The following is an 18,740-nucleotide window of genomic DNA, read 5'->3' on the forward strand; positions in this document are numbered from 1 at the left end:
TTTAGGAAGGTCTTAGAGGACATCTAGGAAGTTTGACCTAGTCAAGGGTCAAAAATCCAAAAGCTAACAACAGCCAGGCAGGTAACATAAGTGAAGAAAGTAGGCCAGGTGTGAGGCCAATCTGGAGAGAGACAAGGAAAATATTTCACTTTCCTCTTAACTTCGCAAACAAACAAAAATAACCACATGGCGTCAGCCCAATAATAAATGTAACAAGCCTGCAGCCAAGTCCTGGGGACTGTGGTGAAAAGAGCTGCGTCCCATCCATTCAGATCCAGCCATCTGTTGCCATCCAGAAATGAGGACCCAGCATTGTTAGACTGATGGTTTTTTTTTTTTTTTCAAGAGAAGCCAGAAATCTAGATTCTAGACTTTAATGTGAAAATCTGGTTTTTAAAGGCTAGCGACCCATTATTTTTTTAAGAAAACAATGCCTCAACAAAAAATGTCAAGTTAGGGTGGGACGGGGGCTGCCCACGTGTGGTCCCTGACATACATGCTCTTTTTTTTTGTTTTGAGATGGAGTCTCACTCTGTCGCCCAGGCTGGAGTACAGTGGCGCAATCTCGGCTCACTGAAACCTTCACCTCCTGGGTTCAAGCAATTCTCCTGCCTCAGCCTCCTGAGTAGCTGGGACTACAGGTGTGCACCACCACGCCCAGCTAATTGTTTTCGTATTTTTAGTAGAGACAGGGTTTCGCCATGTTGGCCAGGCCGGTGATCCTGACCTCAGGTGATCCACCTGCCTCAGCCTCCCAAAGTGCTGGGATTACAGGCATGAGCCACCACGCCCAGCCAATGCTCCTGAAGGTCCTCTGCAACCCTGAGGGTTTGGAGAACCATCAGACAAGTTCTGTGCCAAGGTAAGAAGACTCTTCAAGATTCTCTCCAAAACTTCTTCCCAGCAGCACCGCAAGGAACTGCACAGCTGAGAGTCTTGGGAGACCCAGTTTCTCCTCTTCCTGCTCCTCCCAGGCCTTGTCGCCTGCAGATGGTCAACAAGGCAAAAGCAGAAGCAGAAAGAAGGGCAGGGGCGAGACCCCACACACGCCAGAGACAGAGCGGCAAGGAGCAGCGAAAGAAAGGTTTCATTTTCTTCTGTTTATTTCAAGAGAACAAAGGATCAACCATCAGTTCTGTACAAAAACATGGTGTGAGAGCCATGGGACCCTCGGCCCAGCCCCCTTCCTGCACTTGAGCCCCGGGCCCCCCTAATTTGCCAAAAAACCATGAGAAGACCAAAAAACTCAAACTCTGGGGGAAAAAATTACTATGAAAAAAAATCAGGGGAGACCTTCCTGGGCCTCCCTTTCTCCCTATCCCCAACCTAGAAATTTAGGGGGGGTTGCGGTTCATGGCCATGGCAGGAGGTGGGGCAGATGGGTGTCGGCAGATTTAGTGTTTGGCAACCAGTGGGGCTGGGGGTGGGATCTGGGAGGGAGCCGAGGGGCCTGGGGAAGGGAAAAGATCTTGGACCCTGCCCCGGCCCCCAGGACACTCAAAAACACTTTATAAAAATTGGGGCCACAGAGTAGAAGAAAAACGAGTCATCAGAATCAAAAACTAAAGAGTGGAAAGATTTTTTTTTTTTTTCTTCTCTAAAAGGCAAAAAACTACAAACAGCCCAAGTCCTGAGCTCCCCAAGACCTGGATCCTCCACTGTCCCCCTGAAACCCGGCAGGAGGCGGGATGGGGAGCGCGAGAGGTGGGCTCTTAAAAAAGTCACCCCTGGATGGGAAAGTTCTTCATCTTCTGCCGCCTTCCTCCGCCTCCCGCCGCTGCCGGGGAGAGAGATGGAGAGGACCGGGGCTATGCCGGCAAACTCAACTTCTTCCCCTTTAGGACTGTGAGGAGAGAAAACAGGGAGGACGTTACCGCTGGGGCCCCTGCAGGGAGGGGACAGTCTCCCACAGCCAGAGCAGGGCAGGCACACTAGATGGGCAGGTCCACAGGGAGGGAGGTCCCCAGGACTCACAAATACATTCCTGGTTTCTTTCTTTCCTACCCCTTCTCGCTACTGGCAATTCTCTTTCTTTTTTTGAGACAGCATCCCACTCTATAGCCCAGGCTGGAGTGCGGTGGCATAGTCACAGCTCCCTGCAGCCTTGACCTCCTCAAGCAATTCGCCCACCTCAGCCTCCCAAGGAGCTGGGACCACAGGCATGCACCACCATGCCCAGCTAATTTTTTAATGTTTTATTTGTTGTAGTGACAGGGTCTTGCTATGTTGCTCTGGAACTCCTAGGCTTAAGCACTCTCCCAAAGTGTTGGGATTACAGGCATGAGCCACTGTGCCTGGCCAATTCTCTTTCTATGTATTTTTTTAAGGGTTTTTGTTTTGTTTTGTTTTTCTGAGACAGGGTCTCACTCTGTCACCCAGGCAATCACAGCTCACTGCAGGCTTGAACTTCCCAGACTCAGGGGATCCTCCCACCTCAGCCTCCTGAGTAGCTGGAACCACAGGTGCATGCCACAACACCCAGCTAATTTTTCTATTTTTTTGTAGAGACAGGGACTCGCCATGTTGCCCAGGCTAGTCTCAAACTCCTGGGCTCAAGCCTTCCGCCCGCTGTGGCCTCTCAAAGTGCTGGGTTTATAGGCGTGAACCACCACGCCCGATCGATTATCTCTCTTTACTTGTTCATTCACCATCTCCTCCACCAGAATAAAAGGGAAATGGAGGTCTTTGTCTTTTCTCCTCCTACTGTATCCCCAGAGCCTAGCACCTGGCTGGGGACACAGAAAGTACTCAATACGTTCGTTGAATGAATAAATGAACGAATCTCAGTGGGCTGAGTCCCTGCCCTGCCTGGCCTGCACTCCAAGTGACACAGGGGCTAAGGACAGAGGCTAACGGTCTGAATTCCTAGGAGGATGGTGGGCCTGCGACCCCAGAAACCAGGTGAAGAAACGCTCCCTCCTTTGCATAATACAGGGATAAGGAGACAGACCCCAGGCTCCAGGGAGGGCAGGAGCCGCAGAAATAGGAGGTTCCCGTCCAGCCGCCCCACATCCCGGCTACCTTTGGTGATATAGAGGTAGAAGAAATCGCAGTAGAGGACTGTCTGGACCAGGCCTGCCACGATGGCGATGAGGTCGAAGAAGCCTTCGAAATGGTAGCGCCAGATCCAGTTGAAGAGATAGAGCGTGCGGTAAACGCCCAGCGCAAACAAGTAGTGGCTGGTGATGGTCTCCGCCTCGCCAGTCTTGCTCACCATGAACAGCTGCGGCAAGATGGCCACCGACTCCAGGTAGATGGAGAAGGTCCAGAGGATCTGCAGAGAGACCAAGGACAGGATGAGGTGGGAGGGGACAGGGCGGGAGAGAAGGCAGAGGACGACATGGCAGTTACAGGTGCTGCGAAGGTGGAGAGAGAAGGAAGGCAGTCCAGGCGCTGCCACGTGCCGCACACAGTTCTGCCTGAGTTACTGGTATCTCTGATTTAATCATCACCATGGCCCGGCGAGGAGATCCTATGATTGGCACACTTATTCTACAGATGAGGAAACTGACACCAGAGAAGGTAAGATACTCGCCCAAGACCACGTAGCCAGCAAGCAGCAGAGCAATGATTCGAACCAAGGATCTGCGGTCCATCCTCATGAACACTTTGCAGTCGAGCCTCTCTGAAAGGCAGGCTGGGCTGGAATCTTGCCTTGGAAATTTCCCTTCCTTTTTCTTCTTTTTGAGATGGAGTCTCACTCTGTCACCCAGGCTAGAGTGCAGTGGAGCGATCTCAGCTCACTGCAACCTCTGCCTCCTGGGTTCAAGTGATTCTCCCGCCTCAGCCTCCTGAGTAGCTGGGATTACAGGCGCCTGCCACCACATCCAGCTAATTTTTGTATTTTCAGTAGAGACAGGGTTTCACCATGTTGGCCAGGCTGGTCTCGAACTCCTGACCTCAGGTGGTCTGCCCGCCTCAGCCTCCTAAAGTGCTGGGATTACAGGCGTGAGCCACCGCGCCCAGCCCACATGCCATTTCTTGCGGCATGTTGCACATGCTGTTCCCGCAGCAGGAAAAGCTCTTCCCCACACTGTCACACATCTGCCTACTCCATATTCACCCAGCCTCAGCTCATCAGTCACCTCCTGAGAGGGACCCTCCCTGGCCATCCTTCCCCCAGGACTGTCACACCATCTTATCTCCTTCCTGGCCACCCGCACCAGCAATTGAGCTCCGTGAAGGCTGGGATCCTACTTCTTGTTCACCCCACGGCCGTAGCACCTAGTACAGTTCTTGAATGAGTGAGGAAATGGGAGCGAGCATCTATAAAGGGGTCCCCATGTGCTCAGCACAGGCCACCATTTAGGGAGCAGTGACAACCATCATTCATGAGCAGGACAGGACATCATGGGACAGGGGAGAAGACATCTGCCAGCCCCCTTTCAGTCCCCAGCTCCCTGAAAGTGCCACCTGGGGTGATGTGTGATCTGCAGACACACTGAAACCTCCCCTCAGAGTGCAAAGCCAGGTGGCAGGTGTGGCTCCTCGGCTGTCTTGGTTAGTGGGAGGAAGGTGGGGGCACCAGGACCTGTTCATAACAACTCCAGCTTTTCTAGCATTTACGACATCCAAGGCACCGCTCCTTAGGGTGTTCACTGGCCTGAGCCTTAACCCCATGAGGTAGGTACTATTGTCATTCCCATTGTACAGATGAGGAAACTGAGGCCCAAGGGATAAGAAACGTGTCCAGATTCCCACTGAGGCAGGTAGAGTCCAGGACCTGCTCCCAGAATCCTGCAGAATCCTCCAGAATCTTCCAGGGAGGCTCTCGTCAAGCCAGGTTAGTTAATGCTGCTGGGACACGAAACCATGAAATTCATGCCCATTCAACTCTTACCCCTGGGGTTGCCCTTAGGGAATAGAGTCATAGCTCAGGCAGAGATAGAAGGTCTGTTGCATTTTTTTTTTTTTTCCTGAGGCCGAGTTTCGCTCTTGTCACCCAGGCCGGAGTGCAGTGGCGCAATCTTGGCTCACTGCAAACCTCCGCTTCACGGGTTCAAGTGATTCTCCTGCCTTAACCTCCCAAGTGCCTGGAATTACAGGCACTCACCACCACGCCCAGCTAATTTTTGTATTTTTTTTTAGTAGAGACAGGGTTTCACCACATTGGCCAAGCTGGTCTTGAACTCCTCACCTCAAGTGATCCACCCATCTCAGCCTCCCAAAGTGCTGGGATTATAGGCGTGAGCCACTGCACCCAGCCCTATTGCATTTTTATCTATTCCATGATGTCGAATTTTTTATTTTTTTATTTTTTATTTTTTTGAGACGGTGTCTTGCTCTGTCACCCAGGCTGGAATGCAGTGGTGCGATCTCAGCTCACTGCAACCTCTGCTGGCCAGGTTCAAGTGATTCTCCTGCCTCAGCTTCCCGAGTAGCTGAGATTATAGGTGCGTGCCACCACGCCCGGCTAGTTTTTGTATTTTTAGTAGAGATGGGGTTTCAGCATCTTGGCCGGGCTGGTCTTAACTCCTGACCTCGTGATCCATGATCCACCTGTCTCAGCCTTCCAAAGTTCTGGGATTACAGGCATGAGCCGCTGCGCCCAGCCTGTCTGAATTTTTAAAGAATATTTTCCTTAGGCCAGGCATGGCAGCTCACACCTGTAATCCCAGCACTTTGGAAGGCTGAGGCAGGCGGATCACTTGAGGCCAGGAGTTCAAGACCACCCTGGTCAACATGGCAAAACCGTCTCTCCTAAAAATACAAAAAAATTTCACCTGGGCATGGTGGCCGCTGCCTGTAATCCCAGCTACTCGGGATGCTGAGGCATGAGACTCTCTTGAACCCGGGAAGCAGAGGTTGCAGTGAGCTAAGATCATGCCACCGCACTCCAGTCTGGGCGACACAGCAAGGCTCAAAAAAAAAAAGAGGCCTGTGTTCTGGTCTGGCCTCCTCCAGCTTTAGCAAGCCGCACTACCTCCCTCAGCCTCAGTCAGTCTCCCCATCCTCAAAATGGGTCTAGTAATCCCTAGTCAACAGGACAGTTATGAGCTAAGTCAAGGGCTTGGATAAGTGATCCAAGCAAGGTGATAACAATATATTTGCAAAATCCAGGATTCCCGCCACAGTATGATGCAGCCTCCCTCTGGTATCTCTGACCCATGGGCCAAAGTCACCCTCTGTTGGATTTGTCTGGCCTGTACAGTGCTTTTAGAGCTATATTTTGAAGGCCAGGCACAGTGGCTCATGCCTGTAGTCCTAGCACTTTGGGAAGCCGAGATGGGAGGATGGCTTAAGACCAGGAGTTTGAGACCAGCCTGGTCAACATGGCAAAACCCCATCTCTACTAAAAACACAAAAATTAGCCAAGCACGGTGGCAAGCGTCTATAATCCCAGCTACTCAGGAGGCTGAGGCAGGAGAAACACTTGACTCGGGAGGCGGGAGCTGCAGTGAGCCAAGATCACGCCACTGCACTCCAGCCTGGGCGACAGAGCGAGACTCCGTCTCGAAAAAAGAAAGAAAGCAAGCAAGAAAGCAAGATAGTTTGAATCTGTGGCTAAAATTTTAAAATGCGACATCTTGCCTGAAAACTCCTGAATTATGGCTTCTGTTGAAAAGATCAGCACATCTGGCCACCCAGGCCTATCTTCCTATAAGGCAGGAGTGGGCATAGGTAAGAAAAGGTTGCCCTGAATTTATTATTCCTGCCAGGCCCCAGGACGCAAGAGATCGCAAACTTAGCATTGGTTCTCCCAAAATTCCTCCCAGGAGTTTGTACAGTTTCCAGCAAAAACACCATAGAATAAAAAAATCATAACAGCAAACATTTAAAAGTATGAGAGATGGGACTAAACACTTCAGTCACCGAACACTGACACGGCACTTCCTACCTCACCCCAGACACTGTGCTTTATTCATACCAACCTCTCATTTGAACCCGATGACACAGGAACTGATTATCTCCATTTTACAGATGAGGAAACTGAGGCACAGGGTAGTTATGTGATTTGCCCAGAATCCCATAGCTGCTATGTGGTAGAGGCAGGATCCAAATCTTTACACTCTGATTCTAGAGTCTTTATGTGTTTTGACACCAGGCAATGCTCCAAAATCTCAGTAAATTCTCACAATGACCTGATCACAACTTTACAAATGTGGAAACCGAGGTACAGAGAGGTCAAGTCACATGCCCAGGATCATGCTAATAGAAACTAGCAGATTTGGGGCCAGGCATGGTGGCTCATGCCTGAGGTCAGGAGTTCGAGACCAGCCTGGCCAATATGTTGAAACCCTGTCTCTACTAAAAATACAAAAATTATACTGGCGTGGTGGTGGGCAAATCTGCAATCTCAGCTACTCAGGAGACTGAGGCAGGACAATCACTTGAACCTGGAAGGTGGAGGTTGCAGTGAGCCAGAATCGTGCCACTGCCTCCAGTCTGGGCAACCAAGCGAGGCTGTTTCAGAAAAAAGAAAGAAAGAGAAAAGAAACTAGCAGATTTGGAATTCAAATTCAGGAAGGCTGGGCCAGGTGTGGTGGCTCACACCTATAATCCCAGCACTTTGGGAGGCCAAGAGAGGCAGATTATTTGAGCCCAGGAGTTTGAGACCAGCCTGGTCAACATGCGAAACCCTGTCTCGACTAAAAATACAAAAATTAGCAGAGCATGGTGATGTGCACCTGTCTTCCCAACTACTCGGGAGGCTGAGGCAGGATAATTGCTTGAACCTGGGAGGCGGGGGTTGCAGTGAGCCGAGATCGTGCCACTGCACTTCGGCCTGGGCAACAGAGTGAGACTCTGCCTCCAAAAAAAAAAAGGATCCCTAAGCCTCAGTTTCCTCATCTGTAAAATGGGGCTGCTGAGAAAGGTAAGTAGGTGAAATGCTTAGGGTAGTGACTGACACATAGTGAGTCTTGCTGCTGTTGTGTGAATCTCCTCTGACCCCACAGCCCATGCACTGAACTTATGCGTCCTAAAATAAGGCAGTTTGGGCATAGCCTGCAGAAGGAAGCCTGTGAGAGGGTCTCCTGTCACCGCTACTCTGCCACAACCATCCCCCCAAATAAGGAGTCACAGCAAGGCGCCTACCTCCAGAGGGGTGAAGTCATGATTGACCAGGAATGCCAGAATGGCTGTGGGAACGACCAGGAACTCCACTCTGAATGTGTCATGGTTCCCATCGTAAGTGGCTTTGAACTTGCTATAAATCAACCAGACCGTGGTGAAGGAGCAGGCTATGTAGACCACCTGAGGAGGAGGATGATGAGAAGGGGCCTCAACTCACAGGCCAGGGTCTGTGCCCCAGCAGGCTCAGACCCAGGAGTCCAGACCCCTCCCTCAGACCCAGGAGTGCAGGCCCCCAGCCCCTCCTCCCTCAGACCCAGGAGTGCAGGCCCCCAGCCCCTCCTCCCTCAGACCCAGGAGTCCAGGCCCCCAGCCCCTCCTCCCTCAGACCCAGGAGTGCAGGCCCCCAGCCTCTCCTCCCTCAGACCCAGGAGTGCAGGCCCCCAGCCCCTCCTCCCTCAGACTCAGGAGTCTGGGACCCACACCCGGCTCCAGTGCTTCAGTGGGGGCCAGAGGGGTGGGGAGGAGTCTCTACCTTCATACACGTGTTGTAGAGTGAGATGTAGTTGGTGAAGAGGTCCAGATATCGGGCAGTGAACACCACAGCAAACAGGACCTGGCTCTTCCCTGAAATTCCTGTGGTCCAGAGAGAGACAGAGAGAGGGAAAGAGAGAGAGGGAGAGAGAGAGAGAGCGAGCAAGAGAGAGAGGAGGCTGGGGGTGGGCTGCATGGGCAATAAACTAAGGCACGGCGCCCGGGACCAGCCTGGAGGCAGCTCTGGAGTGCAGCTGTCCCCGGAGGCCTCCCCAGCCCGCCCCGCCTCATCAGGGCCCTTTCCCACGGCCCACAGCCAGGGGGCAGCCCAGGCCCCCGAAGCTACTCCAGCCCGAGGCTCCGTCCCAGACTAGGCCTCATGGCCACCCCTGACCCCCTCAGGGTCCTCCTTCAGTCCGGACCTGAGATGGGGCCTAGGGAGGACCTCCCCTGACCTCACCCCCCCGATCTGGTCACCTTCCTCCCGTTCCCTTCCTGGCCGCCACGGTCCACGTCACCAACTCACAGCCACCTCCCCGCCTGCCATGGTTCCCTGTTCCCGGTCCGTGAACCCTCGGGCTGCCCAGACTGAGGCTGGGGGTGGCTGAATTGGGGGCCTAAAGCCATTCACATCAAACTGTATGCACCCCCGCCAGTCTGGGGAAGGGAGCTGATCCCCTGGAGACCCAGAACCTAGAAGAGAGATCCCCCAGCAAGCAGTGGGGGTGGAACCTGTGCCCCTAGTGCCCCCAAACCCTGCCTGAGTCCTGGGACGCCCCCAATCCCCGCCCTCAATCTCTCTCCTTCGCCAGCCCTGGTGGGCCTCTCACCGGCACACGAGCGGGACTTCCAGATTTTGAGCAGTAGCAAGATGATGGCGAGGAGGTGGGAGAGGTCTCCCAGGAATCGGAAGAGATTCATGGCTGGGGGGCCCTGGCAGGGCTGAGTGGGAGGGAGGCAGGCTGGCGGGGGGCTGCCCCCCGAGGCTGCTGGTCTGAACGGGAGGCTGGGCTGGGGGAAAGGGAGAGGGACCCTAGGTGCGCTCCGCTCCGGGGAGGGGACTCTGGGAGGGGGAGCAAAGGCCGGAGCTGGCGGCGGAGCTGTAGCCGGGAAGAGGGAGGAGAGCGGGAGGGGGAGGAGTCCGGGCCGGGAGGCTCCGCCCCCGAGGGCGGGGCCCGGATCCCCGGCGCCCCCTATCGTCCACCTCCTGCTTTGCCGTGGCGGCGCTAAATGCACCCCCAAAGCTGCCCCTTAGGAACTTGGGAGGGTCGCAGGGTTCGGAAAGTGCCAAATCCGGCACCGGCTTGCCCAGGCAGTCTGTGTCTCTGGAAGGGACGCAGTCTAGTACACCACCCTCAGCCCTTGCAGGGATGTAGAGGCTGCCTTCTGAGCTTTAAAAATCCTGCAGGAACCCAGAGGCTCAGCTGCCAGCTTCTGCCCCTTTCAGGCACTCTAGCTCCAATCCCCCAGAAGACAAGAAAGATACCCCACCCACTTCCTCCCCTAGACCCAGGACTCAAGGACCCAGCCCGTTCGTCAGACCCAGCAGTCTAGGTCCCCAGCCCCTCCTCCCTCAGACCCAGGAGTCCAGGCCCCCATCCCCTCCTCCCTCAGACCCAGGAGTCCAGGCCCCCAGCCCCTCCTCCCTCAGACCCAGAAGTCCAGGCCCCCAGCCCCTCCTCCCTCAGACCCAGGAGTCCAGGCCCCAGCTCCCTCCTCCCTCAGACCCAGGAGTCCAGGACACCAGGCCCCTCCTCCCTCAGACCCAGGAGTCCAGGCCCCCAGCCCCTCCTCCCTCAGATCCAGGAGTCCAGATCCCCAGCCCCTCCTCCCTCAGACCCAGGAGTCCAGGCCCCCAACCCCCTCCTCCCTCAGACCCAGGAGTCCAGGCCCCCAGCCCATCCTCCCTCAGATCCAGGAGTCCAGGCCCCCAACCCCCTCCTCCCTCAGACCCAGGAGTCCAGGCCCCCGGCCCCCTCCTCCCTCAGACCCAGGAGTCCAGGCCCCTGGCCCCCTCCTCCCTCAGACCCAGGAGTTCAAGACCCCCAGGTCCTCCTCACTCAGACCCAGAAATCCAGACACCCAGCCCTCCTCCCTCAGATCCAGGAGTCCAGGCCCCCAGCCCCTCCTCCCTCAGACCCAGGGGTCCAGTCCCCACAGCCCCTCCTCCCTCAGACCCAGGAGTCCAGACACCCAGCCCTCCTCCCTCAGACCCAGGAGTCCAGACACCCAGCCCCTCCTCCCTCAGACCCAAGAGTCCAGGCCCCCAGCCCCTCCTACCTCAGACCCAGGAGTCCAGACCCCAGCCCCTCCTCCCTCAGACCCAGGAGTCCAGACACCCAGCCCCTCCTCCCTCAGACCCAGGAGTCCAGACCCCCAGCCCCTCCTCCCTCAGACCCAGGAGTCCAGATCCCCAGCCCCTCCTACCTCAGACCCAGGAGTCCAGGGCCCAGCCCCTCCTCCCTCAGACCCAGGAGTCCAGACCCCCAGCCCCTCCTCCCTCAGACCCAGGAGTCCACATCCCCAGCCCCTCCTCCCTCAGACCCAGGAGTCCAGGGCTCCAGCCCCTCCTCCCTGAGACTCAGCAGTCCAGGGCCGCAGCCCTTTTCCCTCCTAGGATGCTGTTCTTTGGAACTTAGGGTCCCACCCCCACCATCTTATGGCTCTAGCTTCCTAACCTTAAGCATCTAGATCTACGGTTTCTTTCTCCCTTTACGACCCACACATTTAGGCCCTGATTCTCTTCTTTTTCAGGAATGTGCACCTCACTCTGCTCTCCCAGACCTTGAGGATGAAGGAAACAGGAACCCCACCCAGGAAGCTCAAGGCTGAAACTCTGACCCAAACTATCTCAGGAGCCCCTGGCCCTGGCTTCCTCCCTGCTCCAGAATTTCTGCCCTGCCCACACACACACACACCCTCTTCCACCCTCAGAGGCCCAGCGGTCCTGCCCCATGCTCTACCCTAGAGCCGCTTTATAAAAGTGCCGGGCCCAGCCCCCTAGGAGGGGAATAGTGGGCATCTGGGTGTGGGACCCTCGGGGAACAGCCTGTGGTCTGGACTCCTGCGTCTACGAGGAGACAGATACTGCTTCCCTTCTGGATGATGGGGTACCCACAGGTGATGGAGGCCAGGGTCCCTCAATAAAAGAAGGGGAGCAGGCATGTTGGTTTCTTCAGAGGGTTGGAAGGACTGGGTCCAAGGGGGACATCCACGAGTCTTGGGTCCCTGAAGGTGGCTTGTACTGGGGGAGAGTCTGGATGACAGAGTCCTTAAAAGAGACTCTGACTTGGAGGCGGGCCCCAAATCCCTGGGTCCCAGTGGAGAGGGGACTCCTGGGTCTGAGGGAGAAGGGACTGGGGGGCGGGACTCCTGGGTCCACGGTGGAGACCTGCTTTTCAGGCCTGGCCTTGTGGGGCAATAAAAGCCACAGATTGGGTCTTAGTATGGCGAACACTGAAGCCAGGGAAAGGCCTCCTGTTTCCAGAGCCTCAAGGCAGGGATGGGGCAGAAGGCAACAACCCCCAGACCTGAAGTCTAGCTCTGAAGCTGATGTCTCCATACCGGGTTCTGAGTCCCTGCTCAGTCCCCAACCCGACTTCTTCCTTCCGTTTTATTTTCAGCCCCTCACTCCCCTGTCCCAGGAGGAAGGCAGAGGCTGGTAGCTGGGGTGGGGGGCGGCCCCCTCCCCAAGCCTAGCAGGAGGAGGGGTCCCCAGGGAGGCCAGGAGGGGGGGCTGTGGGTCTCCCGGCAGTGGCGGACGGGGACTGAATGTTAATCGCATCCCGAGTGAGTGTGTGTGTGCGAGAACACAGCAAGTGTGTGAGTCCCTCCCGCTCCGGCTCCTCCAAGCCGCGGCCGCCGCCGCCACCCTCGCCCGCAGCCTCCCGCAGCCTCCCTCGGCCACCGGTGCCCTGCTGGGGGGTGTCGCCTGGGTGGGTCCGCCTGGCCCCCAGGGGTCTCTTGAGCGTCTGCCATCTGCCCGGTGAGGATCTGTATGTCCGGGTGTCTGAGGCTGGCTGGTGGAGGGGGGGTGTGTCTGTAAGCGCTGCGGCGGTGGAGGGAGGGAGGGGTCTGTCTGTCTATACCGACCCTGAGCCGCCTGCCTGGGTGTCATGGGGCCCCCACTCCTTCCCCCCGGCCCCCCCAAAGCCAGATGGATGGTGTGTACCTGGGTTCTGTGCCTCCTGCCTGCGTCCGGCCAGGCGTCTGGGCGTCCCCGGCTGCCTGTGTCCTCCTGTCTGTCCAAACAGCCCCTATTGGCAGTGGCAGCCTGGCCCCCATTAGACCCCCCACTCTGTGTGTGTGTGTCTGTGTGTGTCCCTCCTCAAGCTCTGGGGGTGTTGGGGAATCCCAGGGAAGTGAGGTCGTGCATGTGTGCGTGTGTGTGTTTCTGCCTGTGTTTGAGAGTGGGGGCATCTGGGGGGGTCTGGAGGTGGCCAAGCGAGGAAGGGAAAAGCAGTTCCCTAAGCAGGCAATCTCCCGCTCCTCACACACACACACACACTAGCCACCAGCTTCAGAGGTGACCCAGACAGACAGACAGACACAGACGCTGGAAGGGGGGGTGGGGGGGCTGAGGGCACAAAGCGGGGGTGCGAGTGAGCCAGGGAGAGGCGGGACTGGACACATGGAAAGGGGGGAGGAGCCGGGGCTGAAGCAGCAGAGGGGGGCACCCCGGGTGGGCGGAGGGGGGATCCCCACGGGGTCGGGGCAGCAAGAGGACACCCCGACAGCCTCCGCAATGTCCGGGGCCCAACTTCCAGAGCAACATGTGTAGCCACGTCCTCGCCTAGTCCAGGTGGCCGCAACCTTGGGGGAGAGACAGGGCAGGACAGGACCAAGGAAGAGGAAGGAGAGACGGAGCCAGGGACAGACAGGAGGTCTGGGCTGCCGCTGCTGCCGCCACCACCACTGCTGCCGCCCCGGGGCCTGCCCCCCGACATCGGCTCTCTGAGCCCTCCTCGGAATCTTGGGGTCACTGGACACCGGGTTCCGGTCCTGGCCCCCCCACCATCCCCCCAACAGAACAGGGTCATGAAAAGGTAAGGCGGGGACAGGGGATGCAGGGGTGGTGGTGGGAATGTGGACCCCCAAATCTAGGACAGGGGAAGTTGGCCAGGAGCCTCTTGGAGGGAGGGGGGTTGAATGGTGGGCAGGGGTCTTGACCCCTACCTAGCTCCCCTGTCCCTCAGGGACTCTCCTCCACCCTGTCTCTCTCTCCCTCTCTGAGCCCCTTTTTCCTAGGTCCCTACACCTCAGACCTTTCACGCCCCCCATTTCTCTGACACTTGACTCCCTCTCCCCAGCCCCACATACCTGATGCCCCATATCCCTGTGCCTCCATCTATCTCACTTCTCCCTGTACCCCCCTCCCTGCATCAGTCCTCCCCATCGCCGGCCGGCCCTCTCCCTCTCTCCTCTCGCTCTCCCCTCCCATGTCAGAGCTATGAGTCTGCTATTAATACCCCTGCCAAGGACCTTGAGGGCATCCAGGCCCCCAGCACCCCTCGCCCCAAGCTCCCACCCCTTCCTCAAGGTTCTGGAACACCCTTACAGCCTCTTCCAAGCATCAGGATTCGGGTGGGGAGAGACCGGTGTTGTGTGTGTTGGGGGGTGAGGGGGGAGGAAACGGGATGCCGTCTGCAGCACAACTCGAGGTTGCGGGGGGGAGCTGTTGATCAAAGTGGCCGCTTCTCTATTCTGTGTTGGATGCTGTGGGGGGCAATGAAGACAGGGACACCCTAGGAATTTCTGGCACCCTCCTCCTCCTCCCCGCTTGGGGACAGGCTGTGCTATGTACAGGATCTAAGTGGGGTGACTAGGGAGGCTGGGGCTGGGGGGGGGCACCCAGGATGTTGGGAATGATGGGGTTTGAAACCTTAAGGGAGGAGAAGAGTGGGAACCCAGACTCCTGGGTCCTTGGGGGAAGAGGGGAGCTGGGGACCTGGACTCTTGGTTCCTGCGGGGAGAGGAGGCTGGGCACTGGAGTTCCAGAGTCTTGGGGCAGGAGGGCCCAGCCTCCTGGGTCCTGGGAAAGAATAGGACCGAATGCCCAGACTCCCAAGGCCTGGGGGAGGAAGGGTCTGCCGGAAGGACTCCTGGGTCTTTATGGGAGGAGGTAGGGGATAGCGCTTCTGACTGAGGAAGGACAGGCTGGGAGCTCAGTCTCCTGAGTCCCTGACAGGGCCGGGGATGAGAGTCAGGGACTTTAGCCTTGTGCAGATGAAGTGGAAACGGAGGCTCATGAGGAGGTGGAGATGGAGGCGAGGGTGGGGGTGGGGGGTGTCGAGAGGCTGGACTCTGTGATCCCTGAGGGCGTGGGTTCTGGGGGCTGGACCTTCAGAGTCCTGGAGGACTGGGGATGTCCCTCCTCTGTCCCTGGAGTGGGGGAGGCTGCTCTCCCTAATCCCTGTGGGAAGGAACTGAGCATGCAGCCCCCGTGAGAAGGGTGGGGCCAGGGGCTGCCCTCCTGGGCCTCGGCAGGGAGCAGGACCCGGGGTCCCTAAGAGCAGAAGCCAGGTAGGGGTGGGTCTGGGAGAGGCAGAGGAGGGGCTGGAGGGTGAGCAGCCACTGGGAAGGGAGGGGAGCGCGAGTGTTAACCCCGCGGGGGCCAGGCCACAGCTGTGGGTTATTTTGGGGCGGAGTGGGGGGGTTATTCTGAGCGCTGATTGAGCCAGCTGCTTGGGGAAGGGCAATGGAGAGGAGGGGCGAAGAGGAGCCAGGACTGGGGAGGGATGGGCATACTAGGAGCCCCCACCCCCTTCCCTGGGGAGACAGGGGCCGCGATCTCTGGGAAGGTGAGGTGGTGGGCAGAGGGGAGGGGCTGTGGTCTGGAGGCAGGGGGTTGGGGGTGGGCCTTTCCCCCACCCTGGCTGGCTGTGGGGTGGACGAGGCCTGCGCTACCATGGCAACCGGACAGGAGCCTGACAGCCAGGAGAGAACCCTTCCCTGTCTGGACCCTCACCCCTTCAGGAAGCCCCTAGTGCAGACTCCAGTCCTTCTCTGGGAACCAGGAGTCCAGACTCCCAGTGCCCTCCTCCCTCAGTCCCAGGCAGGACCCAGGAGCCTGGCTTCCAGCCCAACCACCCCAGGCGGCTAGCATTCAACAGGGGACACAGGAAGAAAGGCTGTATTTCTTCTAATTTACCAAATTGCTCCAGGCTGGGTGCCAGGGACCCCTCCGCCCCACCCAGCTCTCCACAGCTGTGCCCCCCAACCCCACATCCCAGCTGGGGCCATGACTCTCTTGCTTTGAGAATGAGGGGACAGGGGCAAGAGTAAGGGGACAAAATGGGTTAGGGGTCTGTGGTCAGGGTGAAGGGTAAGGTCACCCAGGGATATTCTCTCCTTGGGGTGCCCCACTAATTTCTCTTTCTCTCTCTCTCCCCACACACCTGACCCCTTTTCCCTCTCTCATTTTTTCTCTCCCTTTTATTTCTGCTCCCTCCTGCCACTCGCTTTCCCCGCCTTACTTTCATGTCTGTGCTGGGCACCTCCCTGGTGGGGGTCCCGATCTTGGCCTTGCCTCGCTATTTCTGTCCTCCTGTTTTCGCTCCGCTCTGCCTGCCTCCCTCAATCTCAATTCTGTTTCCCCATCCCTTATGTGTGCGTGTCTCTTGGCGGCCTTGGGGTCTCCATCTCCCTCTTCCTGCCTTGCTGTCTTCTTCTCTGTCCAACTTTCTTGCCTCACTTATCTCTCCCGCCTTCCTGCATCTCTTCCCGCCTCTATCATCCTCTCCCTGGGCCTCCCTCATTCCCGTTTCTGTCACTCCGTCCTCTCTCTCTCCGTCTTCTCCCTGTCTCTGTTGCTTCTTCCGTCTCCCTTTCTTCCTGCCACTCTTTCCCTCCCTGTCTCCCTGGGTCTCTCTCTATTCCTATCTTGATCCCATCTCTGTGGGTCTCCCCATCCCCACCTCGTCTGTCTCTCTTCCTCTCTCCCCTCTTACCTCTGTATCTTCCCCTGACCCCATTATCCACCCTTTGCGTCTCCCCCAATCCCATACACCACTTCTTCCTACCTCTGTCTCGCCCTATCTCTGCGTCTCTCCCTGTTTCACCTCTTCCTCTGGTGTTTCTTCCCCACCTCTCTCTTCCACCTCCCTCTGCTGTGTCTGTGTCTCCCTCTGTCTCTGCCTGTCTCTCCTCCATCTCTCTCTCCCTCTGCCCGTCTCTCCCTCTCTGCCTGTCTCTCCTCCATCTCTCTGTCCCTCTGCCTCTCTCCCCTCCATCTCTCTCGTCCTCCGTTCCTGTCTCTCCCTCTGTTCCATCACCCCGACCGCTCCCTGTCCTCCCCATCTCGGCGCCTGTCCCTCGCTGCATCTCCTCGGTGTGTCTCTCTATCTCGTCTCCCTGTCTCTGCGTCTCCCGTCTGTGCCTCCCTCTCCTCTCTGTCTCTCCCGGCCCTGGCGCTCAGAGGCCGCCCGGCGGGGCCCGCAGGCGATGCGCGGCGCCGGTGGCCCCCGCGGCCCTCGGGGCCCCGCTAAGATGCTGCTGCTGCTGGCGCTGGCCTGCGCCAGCCCGTTCCCGGAGGAGGCGCCGGGGCCGGGCGGCGCCGGTGGGCTCGGCGGGGGCCCCGGCGGGGCGCGGCCGCTCAACGTGGCGCTCGTGTTCTCGGGGCCCGCGTACGCGGCCGAGGCGGCACGCCTGGGCCCGGCCGTGGCGGCGGCCGTGCGCAGCCCGGGCCTGGACGTGCGGCCTGTGGCGCTGGTGCTCAACGGCTCGGACCCGCGCAGCCTCGTGCTGCAGCTCTGCGACCTGCTGTCGGGGCTGCGCGTGCACGGCGTGGTCTTCGAGGACGACTCGCGCGCGCCCGCCGTCGCGCCCATCCTCGACTTCCTGTCGGCGCAGACCTCGCTGCCCATCGTGGCCGTGCACGGCGGCGCCGCGCTCGTGCTCACGCCCAAGGTGCGCGCGACCGGGGGCGGGGCGGGGCCACAGGAGGGGCGGGTCTGGGACAGCCAGCGGGGGCGGGGCCTAGAGGGGGCGGGGACGGTCCTGTGGGTCCGCATCTGGGACAAGCCGGGCCCAGATGGCAGGCAGGGCTTAGGGCTAGGTAAGAGGCGGGGCTGACTTGGAGCGGGCTGGTCTGTAGGGTAACCTGGGCTGTTAGGGTCAGAAAGAGGCCAGTCCTCGATGATCAGAGTATAGGGAGGACGTGGGCCCATTCATTGTAGGTAAAGGTCTGTGGAAAAGGCGAATCGAGGGAAGGGTTGGGGACTGGTAACGAAAAGGGACTAGCCCCAGATGGCAAAATCTGAGGGAGGGGTGGGATCTAGGATCAGCGCAGGAAGAAGTCAGTTGAAAAGGAATGGGCCCGGGCGCGGTGGCTCACGCCTGTAATCCCAGCGCTTTGGAAAGCCGAGGCCGGCGGATCACTTGAGGGCACAGGAGTTTGAGACCAACCTGGCCAACGTGGTGAAACCTCGTCTCTATGAAAAATACAAAAATTAGCCGGGCGTTGTGGCGGGCGTCTGTAATCCCAGCTACTCGGGAGGGCGAGGCCGGAGAATTGCTTAAATCCGGGAGGCGGAGGCTGCAGTGAGCCGAGATCGTGCCACTGCACTCCAGCCTGGGTGACACAGTAAGACTCTGTCAAAAAAAAAAGAAAGAAAGAAAGAAAAGAAATGGAGTTCAGAAAGAAAGGGGCGAAGTCTAGTGGAGAGGTGGCAGCCAGGAAGTATCAGAGGTATCAGGTACCAAGGACAGAGTTTAGGGAGGCGTTCGGCCAGTTAAGCATAGGGTCTAGAGGTAGGCTAGGGATGGAGGAACCATCTTCTAAGTGGAAGAGTCGGAAAAGAGGGGGAGTCATTAGAGAGAGGAGGACGATCAAGGGGTAGAACTAGGAAGCAAGGAATTGAGGTTTAGGGAGAGGCCAGCCAGGGAAGGAGTGAGTCAGGAAAGGGGGCGGGGCTAGCCAGTTAGGGCGGGGCAAGGTAGGGGCGGGGTCTAAGCACTCTAATAAAGGGGTGGGTCTAGGGAGGAAGCCGGTCCTGAGAGTAGGGTTTGAGAAGGGGTGTACCCCCTGTGAGGTGTGGAAAGCTAGAGTCCAGAGGATGGGCAGGAGGATGAAGGCTTATGGTGGAGACGGACCCAGCCAATGAGAAATCAAAGCCAGGAGCCTGCTGGGGAAGGGATGGTAGAGGCTGGAGCTGGCCAGAGCCTGGAGAAAGGCCTGACTCCCAAGGGCACAG

The 18,740-nt window shown here is 58.0% G+C and overlaps 2 protein-coding genes across 6 annotated transcripts in view; one reads left to right on the top strand and one right to left on the bottom strand.

The window, feature by feature from the left end:
* Positions 1-1,085: 1,085 nt before the first annotated feature.
* Positions 1,086-9,661, bottom strand: KDELR1 (KDEL endoplasmic reticulum protein retention receptor 1). The gene is made up of 5 exons (XM_005589766.4): positions 9,378-9,661; positions 8,549-8,649; positions 8,038-8,196; positions 3,022-3,274; positions 1,086-1,843 (listed from the first exon to the last, which is right to left on the bottom strand). Exons 1-5 carry the CDS (start codon positions 9,466-9,468, stop codon positions 1,809-1,811), a joined length of 639 nt encoding a protein of 212 aa, XP_005589823.1. The 5' UTR covers positions 9,469-9,661; the 3' UTR covers positions 1,086-1,808.
* A 2,681-nt stretch (positions 9,662-12,342) lies between these two features.
* GRIN2D (glutamate ionotropic receptor NMDA type subunit 2D) overlaps positions 12,343-18,740 on the top strand; it is a 57,506-nt gene continuing 51,108 nt past the window's right edge. For 3 of the 5 annotated variants that reach the window (XR_012427812.1, XM_065534713.2, XM_074024065.1), the window contains exon 1: positions 15,456-17,454. Coding sequence is in view for 4 of the 5 variants with exons in the window: in XM_065534713.2 (XP_065390785.1) it covers positions 16,027-17,454 (1,428 nt within the window). In the remaining variant the exon portion in view is untranslated. Of the gene's footprint in view, positions 12,533-13,209; positions 13,593-15,455; positions 17,455-18,740 lie in introns of those variants that run through there. The other 2 variants (XM_045380861.2, XM_074024064.1) reach the window with 2 other exon arrangements.

Source organism: Macaca fascicularis, chromosome 19 (assembly GCF_037993035.2).
Source record: "Macaca fascicularis isolate 582-1 chromosome 19, T2T-MFA8v1.1".
In the NCBI taxonomy this organism is placed as follows: Eukaryota; Metazoa; Chordata; class Mammalia; order Primates; family Cercopithecidae; genus Macaca; species Macaca fascicularis.